Here is a 13274-nt window from a genome sequence, read left to right as displayed (position 1 = left end):
GGGCGGCGAGGGGCTGTGCCCGGCGCTCCTGGGGCCGGCTGCCCTGCCCTATGTGTATCGATGTGTGTCTAGGTATTTATAGATCTAGACAGAGATACCTCTCGGAACGGAGGAATAACTCTTTTTAATGTGAAAAGGAGGTTGTTGCCTAAGCCGCCTTACTGGGAAGACAGATTTAAGGGCAAATTCGTGCCCAGCGCTGTTTAAATGTATTTTTTTACGGACAGCGTATGTCGATCATTTAATATCCCGGCGCTGCCTGGGCAGCCTTGACAGGCGTCGAGGGCTTGTTCCTGAGCCTGTTCTCAGGACCGAGAATCTGCTGCGGCGCTGAAGGGCTGAACTGGCTGCGGTGTGGACTTTGGCACCACGGGCTTCCGAGTAGGCTGGGACAGATGCTAGTCACAACTTTGCTGAGTAACTCGTGACTCACACAAAATACACATCTGAGTGTGGAAGCACCCTCTGACAAGGGGCGGGATAAGTCTGGGATTTAAGAAAGAAGGGGTAATTAGTTGTAGCTGTATTTTGTTTGAGGCATCCAAATGAGGGGGTGGTGTTTTTGCAGATGGCTCTAATAACGCTGTACTTGCTTCACAGCTCCTGCAAATTTAATTCCTTCCCCCCTTCCCTGTACTAGACACTGTAGAAAAACAATCTTTTGGTGGCATGTCTCTTTATATCACCTTATGAGATTGAAGGTGGGGTGAGAAGTATCCTTGTTTGGCTGAATGGAAGGAAAGGCACAGTCAGTATTTAAAGGTTTTTCCCAAGATCAGTCCATCAGAAGGACGAATGGAAAATTCTAGTCATAAGAAACCTATTTGTGCTGGGAGAAAAACCAAGACAAGACACCATTCTGCCAAAAGTAACTGTTTTACCTTTTAAAATTTGTATTTCTTATGGAAAACTGATACAATGAACACTCTTACTCAACTCACCACTTGACCTAAAGTGATAATAACATTTGGCTGGTACACGTTCACTTGACAAACTCTAGTAGAGGCAGATTTAGGTGGGAGTCACATATACTCAGCTAGTGCACAGTTGTGGCAGTTTAAGATGTCCCTGTGCTCTCAGTCTTTTTTTTCTGCCTTTGTAGCAGAAGGGTCTGCTGCAGTAGCATCAGATATGTGGGGTTCAGTCAGTGATGTGCAGAATCTGATGGTTTGGACAGTTAATGAATCAGTTCCTGATGTTGCATCAGAGGAGCATACATGTGCGTCCATATTTTGCTCTGCACTGGATCTTGGGAACAGTAAGCTCTGGCAGAAAGGCAGTGACAAACAATTTTTGGGGCCCAGTTGGTGGACCTGTATCAGAGACCCTAGATGAAACAAGCCAGCGCCTGGTTCAACAGCGGTAAGAATGATTGTGCCAGGTCAGACAGAAGGCTTCTGTAGCCTAGTGTGCCATCTCTGACAGAATTCCTAATATCTGTAATGTTTGGTTAAAGCCGTATCACAATACCATTTGGTAAAACTTAGTAATACTAAGATCTTTATAGCCCTGTGTATCTTAGGTAATTTTAAAAAGTAACCTAGTGGATTATATTTCTAGTAGACGAAGGTCTTTAGTGTCTTCAGACATAGGTGCAGTGGTAAAAATGTCAGAGGGTACTATATTCGTTTTGCCTTGTTTTCATTCCTTTCTTCTGAATCCCCCCCTTTTGCAATGGGAAAGCAAACAACAGATGATGCCCCAGCTCTACTACACTTCGGTAACGTGTTTCTTACTGGGCTTCTTATGTGAAGTGTCTCCTGGTTTTCTAGAAACAAGTCTGGGTTGGGCCTACCCTCCTTTTTAAAAACTTTCTAATTCTGAAATTTCTTATCAGAACCTAAACAATTATTGAACTCATTTGAAAAATTTTGTTTCTTGTTAATTTTTCTGGTTAGTTCATTCTTGAAATTGCATTTAGTACTTTCCTGATAGGAGAGTAACCAGTGGCTCATAAGTAGTTACAGCTAGTTATAAACTTTTTGTTCCATCTGGTAATATTAGTCTAATGAATGTTGATAGAATCTTGAATGAGGGTATTATTGTCCATGTTCCTGATTCTTTAGTTTTTATTTCTTCTGCTAATTTTAGAATAAACCAAAATAAATAACAGTGGACTATATAATGTAATTCCAAGAGACTGTAGAAACAAATTTAATAGTCTGTATTGTCATTAGAGGTCTAAATCAGAGAAATAACTCAAAAAAATGTTATTTGATGCACTAGATAGATCAAATTCATAATAACATCCTTGATACTGAATTATTCCCTCTTCCTTGCATCCTTTCTTTCAGGTGTTTCTAGGCTGCTTCTCTCATCTCCTGATGTTTTAATGGAAACAAAACTCTGCTTTTAAACTACAAAGAGACTAACATGGTCAGGATATTTGCAAGCTGCTTGTTCAGTATGTGTTTTACACTGGCCTTTGACCCTCAATGTAGAATAATTTAATTAGAATATTAAGTTTTGGACATTTTTCACCATATGATATTCCTTTTGCAGTAAAAAAGAATGTAACTTTATTTGACCCTATAAGCAATTCTGTCTTTTGTTATGTCCCAGACATGGTAACTGTATGTGCTCAGGACAAGATAGTTTGTAATTAAAATAAGAAATCTGTGTGTTTGTTAAAATTAAGTTATTGTGTAATACTACAAATATTTAATATGGCAAAATGTGGCAGAAGAGATGAGTGAATTTTGGTAGAATGCTGCCACTTAGCAGTGCAATGATGTAATGTTTCTAGGAAACACGGGAGGAAGGAGTTTCCTTTTAGCACAATTTTTTTCTAAATAACGTTTATTTGGATAAATCTTTGGCTGCATGCATGAACAAAATCTAGAGTAAATAAAAGAACTTGAGTATTTTGATTTCAGCAATAAAAGAAATATATCTGTGTGTCTGTGCAGATTACTGCTTAGCTGCATTTCTAAATTTCTAGAGGAAGAGCACTGTTAGGTTTGTTGGATCTGAAGCATTTTGCTTTTGTATTATAAGGTAGCCCTGGCATACTAATACTGACCTAACAGAGTAAGTTTAGCTCAGTTAAGCTTCTCTGAAGTGCATTTGTGTACTGTAGCTGCCCTGATTTTTAGTGCTCTTCATTCAGGGCAAGGTTGTTGTTGAATTCTTTACAGTTTGTTGATAAAACAGTCCTTGAAAAATAATCTATATTTAGCCGTAGATAGATCCTTTGGCTCTTTTTGTTATAGGGATCTTTGCTTGGTTGATGGCCAAACTTTATTTCTGCTAAAATACCATGACTATTCTGAACAAAAATTTTTTTTCAAAGTCATTAGTTATTATTCTGTTGAAGTTAGACTTTCTTGTAAATAATGTTTGAATAGCTGGGTGTGTTGTGAAGTCTGTGACCTTGTCTGTGTGCCTTTTGAAGAGACGTGTCATGACTTTGAGCACTGCAGTCGAGTCCTTACATAAAGTGTTTCTCTAGTATTTCTTATCTTAGTTTGAGAGTTTTCTGGTCTAAGCCCTCCGTTCTGCTTCTCCGGTTCAGTGCTCTTTAACATGACATGCATAGGCAGAGAGGTTCTTGAAAAGTGTTATAAGCGACACATATGAAAGCAAACCCTTGGAATCACAGAATTGTCAGAGTTGGAAGGGACCTCTAGAGATCATCTAGTCCAACTCCCCACTAAAGCAGGATCCCCTAGAGGGAGGATTGCTGAGGACTGCACCCGGGTGGGTTTTGAATATCTCCAGAGAAGGGGACTCCACAACTTCCCCGGGCAGCCTGTTCCGGGGCTCTGTCACCCTCGTAGTAAACAAGTTTTTCCTCATATTTAAATGGAACTTCCCAAGTTCCAGCTTGTGCCCACTGCCCCTTGTCCTGTCACTGGGAACTACTGAAAAGAGTCAGGCTCCATCCTCCTTGCATGTACCCTTTAGATACTTGTTGGCATTAATAAGGTCTCCCCTCAGCCTTGTCTTCTCCAGGCTGAAGAGTCCCAGCTCTCTCATTCTTCCCTCATAAGGCGGATGCCCCAATCCCCCAGTCATATTTATTGCCCTCTGCTGGACTCTCTCGATTAGTTCCCTGTCTCTCTTGAACTGAGGAGCCCAAAACTACAAGCAGTTCTCCAGATGTGGCCTCACCAGGGCACAGCAGATGGAGAGGATGACCTCTCTTGACCTACTGGCCACACTCTTCCCTATGCATCCCAGGATTCCATTGGCCTTCTTGGCAGCAAGGGCACATTGTTGGCTCATGGATAATTTGCTATCCACTGAGAGTCCTGGATCCTTCTCCTCTGAACTGCTTTCCAGCAGATCCACTCCTGACCTATATTGGTGCATGGGGTTCTTCCTCCCCAGGTGCAGGACCCTACACTTGCTGTTGTTGAACCTCATTAGGTTCTTTCCTGCTCAGCTCTCCAGCCTGTCTGGGTCACACAGGATGGCAGCACAGCCCTCTGGAGTGTCAGCCATCCCTCCCAGTTTGGTATCATCAGCGAACTTGCTGAGAATACACTCAGTCCTCTCATCCAGGTCTTTTATGAACAAGACTGGACTGAGTATTGAGCCTTAGGCCTGCTGGTTCCAGGCCTCCAACTCGACCCTGCTCCATTAAACACAACCCTCTTGAGTTCTGTCACACAGCCAGCTCTCAATCCACTTCACTGTCCACTCATCTAGCCCACACTCCCTCAGTTTCCTAATGAGGATTTTATGGGAGATGGTGTCAAAAGCCTTGCTGAAGTCAAGGTAGGTGACATTTGCTGCTCTCCCCTCAAGCAGCCAACCAGTTATGTCATCACAGAAGGCTAGCAGATTTCCCTAGGTAAATCACAGAAGGCTAGTGATTTCCCCTTGGTAAATCCCATGTTGACCACACCTCTATTCTTCAACGTGTTTAGAGATGACATCCAGAATGAGTCACTCCATCACCTTCCCAGAGACAGAGGTAAAGCTAACTGGCCTGTAGTTCCCTGGATCTTCCTTCTTGCCCTTTTTGAAGACTGGAGTGATACTGGGCTTCCTCTGGTCCTCAGGCACCTCTCCTGTTCTCTGTGACTTTTCAGAAATGATGGAGAGTAGCTCAGCAATAAGATCTGTCAGCTTTCTCAGAACTCATGGATGCATTTCATCAGGGCCCATGGATTTATGGATGTCCAGATAGGGTAAGTGGCCTCTAAACTGGTCTTCTTCTACCTAGGGAAAGTCTTCTTCTCTCCAGACCCTATCTCTTACTTCCAGGGTCTGGGATTCAAGAAGGTCAGCTTTTGCAGTGAAAACTGAAGAAAAGAAGGCATTCAATAACTCTGCCTTCTCTGAGTCTTCCACCACTAGGGCACCTGCCTCCTTCATCAGCAGGCCTGCATTTTCCCTAGTCTTCCTCGTTTTGATTGATGTACTGAAAGAAACCCTTCTAGTTGTCCTTGATACCCCTTGCCAGATTTAATTCCAGGTGGGCCTTAGCTTTCCTCATTGCATCCCTGCATTTTCTGACTACATTCCCATATTCCTCCCAAGTGGCCAGTCCTGTTCTCCACATTCTGTAAATTTCCTTCTTCCAGTTAATTATTTTCCAGAAGACCCTTACAAGTCTCCTACCTGCTGTGCTTGATTTCTTCCTCATAGGGATGCACTGTTCTTGCGCTTGGAGCAAGTACTGTTTGAAAGTTGCCCAGCTCTCATGGACATCCCTACCTTCTAGGGCCCTGGCCTGTGATATTCCATGGAGTAGATCTTTGAAGAGGCTAAACTTTGTGTTCCTAAAGTCCAGTGCTGTAATCTGTCTTATTTCTCTACTTCTTCCACAGAAAATAGTAAACTCCACCATTTCGTGGTTGCTACAGCCAAGGTTGTCCCCAGCCTTCACATCCCCGACAAGACCTTCTTTGCTTGTAAATACCAGTCCAGTAGCACACCTCCCCATGTGGTTCCTCAACCAGCTCCATCAGGAGGTTGTCATCAGCACTTTGCAGGGATCTCCTAGACTGTGTGCCTAGCTGTTTTGCCTTTCCAGCAAATATCAGGGTGGATGAAGTGTCCCATGAGATCCAGGGCCTATGATCATGAGGCTACTTTCAGCTTCCTGTAAAAGGCCTCATCAACCTCTTCATCCTGTTCAGGTGGCCTGTAGTAAACACCCACAACAGTGTTCCCCATGTCAGCCTGCCCCTTAATTCTCACCCCATAAGCTCTCAGCACATTCTTTTTCATCTAGGCAGAGCTCGATACCCCTCCAATGAATGAACAGTCCAACCCTGAGTAAGCCAGTTGACACAAGTAGGTCCTTTGCTAGGAGTGATATGCTGAGTTCCAAACAGGCAGTATCAGGTGTAGCAGAGGATGGCACTGAGATGGTGCTTGGGAGCTGGTAACACACCTACCCAGTGCATGATACACACAATTTTGGATGAGGAGGTGTAAAAATACCTGGTACACGCTACAACTATGAGGTACAGAAGTCGGAAAACAAGGAAGAACACCATTTAAAAGGGCAGAGAATTTTCCCTTGTCAGGTGCAAATGTTTCTGTAATCTGAAATATTGGAGGAGCTGGAATGCCCTGGGAAAGAAAAGTATTACTCTGGATAGTAGGAAGCACAGCAGAGGCATACTTGAGTGACTTAGTAAGCTAACCCAGCTGAGTTGACTTGTGAAGCAACGCTGCAGTGTGTGGGGAAGTGTGCTGCAGCAGCTGGCTTTCAGGAGGAACTCCAGCGGTGGGCTGTGGTACCGCACCCAGACTGGCTTCTTGTGTTCTGCCAGCAACTGGAGTCCCATGAAGGATGCTGCTGGAACACTTCAGTTGGCTCTGCAAAGGCTAGCATGAATGCATGAAAACGGACACTGGACTGACTCATGTACTGTAGTGCTGCTTAGCTGTGTTTGCTGCTGCTTCTTCAATATGCTGCTTCCCAGGAGTGAAGTGGGATACACAAAAGGCTTTCCATTACAAGACATCAAGGTCTTTCCAACAACTTAAATCTGTAAGACCAACACCAAACTTCTATACAGATGTTGTAATATCCCCTCTCAATATTAATGCTATGTGCAATACTGCATATAGACATAGTAGGAAAGCTTATTCTGAGTCAATGTTTTAAAGCCTATCCACATGCTGTATCTGGAAAATACTTGACTACTTTACCTACTACACACAAGCTACTTCATGTAATAGTAGGGAGTAGAATCCTTTGAACTTCCTTGCAAGTATTTCTGCTAATGCAGCTTATGCTTTTACCTCTCTGTGAACCTTGTAGTGCAGTGCTAGCAATTAGTTTAAAATCCCCCAGGCAAGAAGGGAATGCTGTGCTCCTCTGCTTGCATAACCTGCAAGACTAAAGGGTTTTGTGCACAGGTGTCTAGAAAATAATAGAGGTATGTAAGTTGATGCTTAATGTAAGTGGTATGACTAAAGGTGAAATGAAGTTTGTATCAAATGTATGAGACTTTTGTGCTTAACAATATTACAATATATGAGAAAACAAATCAGCTTATACATAATTACCAGGGCATTACCAGGGTATGCAGAGGTGCAGTTAGGAAAGCAAAAGCTCAGAATTGGCAAGAGATGTCAAAAACTTCAAGAAAGGGTTCTTTAGATACCATAACAACAAGCAGAAACAGAGGAATATTATTGGCTCACTATTAAACAGGAGAGGTGAACTAGTCACCAACAATGCTGAACAGGCAGAGGTCCTCAACACCTTCTTCACCTCTGTCTTTACCAGTGCTTTTGGGTGCCAGGCCATAGAAGCTGATTCTGGGGAGATTCTGATTGGACACAAGAGGTAAATTTTTCACCATGAGGACAGTCAAACATTGGAATAATCTCCCAAATAAAGTGGTAGATTCCCCTACATTGGACAGTTTCAAGTCTTAGCTTGACAGGGTACTGAGCCATCTCATATAAACAATAGTAGAATCTAGAAAGGTTGGACCAGGTGATTCTTGAGGTCCCTTCCAACCTGGCATTCATAGAATTTTATGATTCTGTGATCAGCATGCCACAGTGTAGCCTGGTTCCAAATAGCTTGATTCCTGGGAGCAGTGTAGCCACATCAGTTCAATTAGCCATGCATTTAACACCACAACAATGTGGCGCTGCTGCTGCTGCAGAGCTAGCTCATTTTAAGCTAGCTTGAGGATCTCCATGTGGTGTTGTGGTGTACCCATACCTGATATTTCTGACAGTAGTATGCTAATATGCTCTGTGGTTGGGAGGGAGAGAGGCTGTTCAACGAGGTGAGTGTTTTTGTTAACTTCAACTTGTTTCATTTTGTATTTCTTTTCAAGTGTTCCTTTTAGAATTTTTATTTTTTTTTTTGTAGCTTCTCATTCTGTTTGAGCTCCTCATTCACTTTTTGTGACCTGAGCTAAACCCAGCAGCTTTTTAAACAGTATATGTATAGGTAACTGGTTTGATTACAGTCTTGCCAGTGCCTTTTAAAAATAGATTTAAAATGTGATCACAGATGGTTTCTTTATTGATTTTCTTAGTGTCTATACTAATGTGATTAATCTCTCAGCTTCTGCATTAAGTTTATAATAATTTGATGAAAAATTGTTCCTCCAGTGATACTGTTACTGTGTTCACTTGCAGGCATCATGATGATTAACCACCAGAGAACGTTGCGAAGTGACAGTCTCAACACAGGATCCCCTTCCTGTGTCTGCTCTGTCCCCTAGGTCAGGGGCAAGAGCTGCTTTTGTTACCCAGAATACTTCATTCAGTCATATCATACTCTCAGGAAGCAGTAACTTCATTGCTTTTGAGGGGTCCTCTGGCATTTTATTTTTTTTCAAAGGATAAAACATTGGAAAAATACTTATACTGGATTGAACAAACTCTAAAAAAATCATCATATGGTTAAATTCCATCCTGCCAGCAAGCATGCAGTCTCTTGGTGTCTTCCAGGTTCCTCAAGCAGTATGACGTGTCTGTATCTGTCTGTCATCCTCCCTCCATGGCATGCTCTGATTTGTTCTTGGCTACTGTTCAGGACTTGATGCATGGTTATAATAAAGACAAGCTTTTACTCCTTAGATCTAGTAAGATTGCTCCAGTCTCCCATAAGCACATATTGGTGCCTAGGAAGCACTTAAAAATTACTTTCCAGATTTTATTATCGAACAATGGGTTTCCAGGCATTCAGGAGGCGGTGTTCATGCTGCTGTTTGATGTGTAGCAAAACTGAATCTGAAGGGGAAATAGTAGGCAAGAGGCATTGAATCCTTGAAAAGCTGACCGTTTTGAAACATCACTGTCTGCTGTGGAACCTGCTGCAGGTTCCTGGACAGATTTTGGAATACAGTAGATGAATATCTATGTTATGGCTTAATACAAGACAACCAGCCACCCAAAACACAGATTCCATGAGTGTATTTGGGAAGTACTGTGCATTCAGATGAGCATCAGTTGTGATTTAAAAGACTTGCAGATCTTGTGTATCAGCATTAAAAGATAGTTCATGCATATTTCTTACCATTACAGTAGCCTCCAGCAGTGAATTCATCTATATGAAAGAGAAATGTCTGTCACATAGTAGATAGGTTTGGGAAGTTCGCAGATAGTAGTGGGAAAAAAAGCTGTTACACAGCATGTTTTGTCTGCAGGTATGGTGTAAGCTCAGTAGGGATCCCCACAAAAAGATGTCCAGAGCTAATTTGAGCTTCTGCAGCCACTGCTCATCATCTGGAGCCAGCAATGAGGTCCTCTCCCAAGTCAGTGCTTGTGTCTCAGCCCAGAATAGCAGTCCAGGGGGTGGAGTTGTTCTCCCCAAAAGCCCTTCTGAAACTGTCTTGCTGCCTGCTTTTACATGCTCATCTGCTATCTGTCTTCCTATGTGAGTGGTGAACAGGGGGGAAGCAGGAAGTAATTTCAAAAACTGTAGCTGTTGGTGCTACCAGAACTTTTGTGTTCTTCTCATTTGTGCAAGAGCAGCTTCTGAAGCTGCAACTAGCTGAGCAGTTGTGCCATAAACCTTTCCCTCTGTTTGTGGCAGATGGACACATCTATTCCTTAACTCTCTGTACTCTGAAAGTGTTACTGGCAGCTAAAAACATGGTAGGTTGTGGAGGAAGAAGATCTGTGGGCTTTGTAATGAGTGCAGGGGTGGAATGTGCAGACTTAAGAGGTGTTTTTTTCATTCATGTCACATTTTAGGAACAGCCTTATATTGTGCAGTGGTAGTGCAAAGGTTGGGACATTTGCCTGTGACAATGACAAGGTAGTTTTGGGAGAAGTACTCCATTGCAGCAGGGGGAAGCAAAGATCTGTAGCAGAAGCTATTTTTTTGCTCTTTGTCATAGCGTGGGCATGTTTTGCTAGTTGTTAAAAAATTACTCTCTTCACTTGGATGGAAGCTCAGCATGTGTTTTGCAGCAGCAATGCTATTACTGCCTATTCTGTGAAAGAATTGCCACTTGAGTAGTACTTTGGTGTTCCAAATTTATTCCAAGGTATTTGAAGGCAGTATTTGATGTATTTTAACTCTTCAGGATCAGAATGAGAGTTTATCCTTTCATTATACTTTCATCACATGGTATAGAGGCACTATGGTTTTCTTCTCCTTGTGCACATTTACATTGGCACTGCCCATAGACACTGGTACCCCAGTAGATTGGTAGTACATGTTTCTGTCCTGCAGGCATTTGCAAATCCATTGGACTAGAATTTTGCTTTCATTACATTCCAAGTAAGGAATTTGGCCTGTGTGTCAGAATTCTTGGTGGTATAGTGCCTAGTATTGTTAGTAATTTTTGGTCTTACTGGTTGAGACATTCCACAGCAGTGGCAGGGTTGTGCCTTCACTGGTGACCTCACAGCAGTCCTTGATAAGGATCTGTATGCTGTTGTGGGCTAAAGCAAACTACTCACTTGTACAGTGAAAAATTTGGAAAAAAACATTTTAGGAGATGTGTTATTTATCTGGAAGTGTTTATCTTTCTCAAGTTAACTGGACAAGAATAAGCTTATCAACCATGATGACGTTTTGAGAAATTTTCCGTTTCTCATGTGTTTCCGTTACTCATGTGATGTTCCCTGTGGGTGACTGTCACATTAATGGGTTTGTTATTTCTGTGGTTTTCACTTGGTGACATGCTTAAAAATAAGTACCTTTGCTCTATAACAAGGTTTTTAAGTGTCTAAGCTGAAAGCTAAAAGGCGTCTTACAACAAAAATGTGTGTTCACACTTTTTGAAAAAATAGATAAGGTTCTGTTGGTTAGTTATTTTTGAACACATTCAAATTAGGAGTGAGCCTGATAGGGTAAGGTATTTCAAGTGTGTATTACCTATAATGTAAAAATTATCTAATGATATTAAAATTACAGTAAAATCTAAATAGAAATACTAAACCAGTGTAGAAATACATAATCACCGTGGGAAGTCTAGTGATTTGCTTGTGACCTTTTTTGTGGTAATGTGATCCTGATGTGAAAAGTATAATAGGATTAGTGACTTCTTGTAAAAAATTATTTAAATCCATGAAATAGCATAAATGTATTAGATAGTAAATTAACAAGTCTTATCAAACTTCGGTTCAGAAATGTCTACTGTTGTGATTACTACTGTTGTTCTGATTTAGGCTGTACTTTCAAATATCTGTTGAATCCTGATTATAAAACTGACCTTTTCACATTAAGAAATGTTATTATAACTAAGTTAGGTTAGCTAAGGGAGCATTACCTGAAGTTTCAAGTGAATGTGTGTGTGCATTGTTTACACAGTAACTTTCAGGAGCCCCAGCTTCTTTTTTCCCCTCAGTATTCTGCAGTACTCTGATGAGTAAAAAAAAGTTTGACTCTTCAGACTTCCTTGAAGTATCCAACTAAATCAGAGGAATGAATAATTTTTAAAATGCATATCTAAACGCTGTAGACCTTATTTTTGGAGAGCAAAATTCCAAAGAAATATATTAAATTGAAAGGCAGGTAGTTTTCCTTCATTAAGAGAAATTCACCCAGGGCTTTCTGCCCTTCTGATGTGTCTCATACAAAAAAGTAATCATAAAAGTATAGAGCTTATGATTAGCAGAGTATTGTCAACCTGTTGCTGCCTAATTTCAACAAAAGGATTGTGCTTTAAGGCATTAATTGCTTAAGTGGAGTAAGGGAAGTGGGTCTGTAAATAATGAACTCAAGGGTATGCTTATGGACTGAAAAAAGAGTTTTTAAGTACAAGTTTACCTTAAGATACCTGTAGGAAGAGATGTTTGCTTCACATGATATCAGAAGACTGCAGACTTCTAGGTGGTGTGAGCTAAGAACAGCTAACAGTGCCCATGAAAGTTGTTTTTTATGTCATCGGTTAGTATTTTGATGAGGATCATGCTTAAGTTACACAGTAAGAACCATTTTTCAAGTGCAATGGGATTGGGCCATGGTGAAAATCTTCGCTTTGATGCCTGTTACCATCTTCCTTTTGTAGCAGCTCACTCTTCTTGTGTGCAGCAGGTGTTGAGGGCATCATTCAAGGTAGTCAGTTTATCTGGATGTGTACTAAGTTTTCTTGTGTCACACTTTTTAAATGCAGTTTTGTTCTTCCTGAGCTCCTGCTCTCTAATTCCTATTAGTACTTTAAAAGTAGTCTTACTGCTTCTTTTGTTACCTAAGAACAATGACAACAGAGCCAGGGATTGAATAATAACCTGCAAAAAAAAGCAGTTTTTGAGTATTTGAAGATTGTGTCCTATAACTGGGATGTTTGGGAAAGAAGTAAATGTGAGTAAAGTTGCATGTTTGAAAAAGGGAAAAAACATAGAATAAATAATATTGCAGAGTTTCTGTATTGTAACTGTCTTTAATATCTCCAAAGGCTTCCTTTGGTTGGTGTGGTTTTCCTATCTATTTGCAAGTTGCTGTGAACTTGGGAAGTTGCTGAGATGAAAGTCAAGTGCCACTGCTATTATGTTTTCCAATCACCTGTTTAAATATGTCACTTTTTAAATACGAGATATTTTTCTCTAATCTGATTTTTTTTTTTTTGTCTTTAAGATAAAGCACCTTTGTCAAAGAGTCTGTTATTAGTCCCAAGTGCCATCTCAATTCTGTTGACTCTGCTCTTCCAACATTATCAGAAGTTCTTTGCATATAACCTACAAGCTATAAAAGAGGATTTTCAGGTAAGAGTTCATTTTGTATTGAAAGAAACTGCAAACTATGCTTTTCTTGTGTGTTTTTTACCCCTGTCTGTTTCTCCTCTGTTCCTTCCCTTTGTTCACTGTGGTAGACCAGCTTGTTCTTAACTTTTTTAATGTCACGCCAGTAGGCCACTTTTTGGTAAAAGTGAAAAAAGTAGATC

At 41.1% G+C, this 13274-nt stretch overlaps 1 protein-coding gene across 1 annotated transcript in view; it reads left to right on the top strand.

The window, feature by feature from the left end:
* UBAC2 (UBA domain containing 2) overlaps positions 1–13274 on the top strand; it is a 113167-nt gene that overhangs the window by 14492 nt on the left and 85401 nt on the right. The window contains exon 2 of the mRNA XM_010006345.1: positions 12968–13095. Coding sequence (XP_010004647.1) covers positions 12968–13095 — 128 coding nt within the window. The remainder of the gene's footprint in view (positions 1–12967; positions 13096–13274) is intronic.

Source organism: Chaetura pelagica, unplaced genomic scaffold, assembly GCF_000747805.2.
Source record: "Chaetura pelagica isolate M959 unplaced genomic scaffold, ChaPel_1.0 scaffold29, whole genome shotgun sequence".
Classification (NCBI taxonomy): Eukaryota; Metazoa; Chordata; class Aves; order Apodiformes; family Apodidae; genus Chaetura; species Chaetura pelagica.
This window is presented reverse-complemented; position numbering and strand designations above follow the sequence as displayed.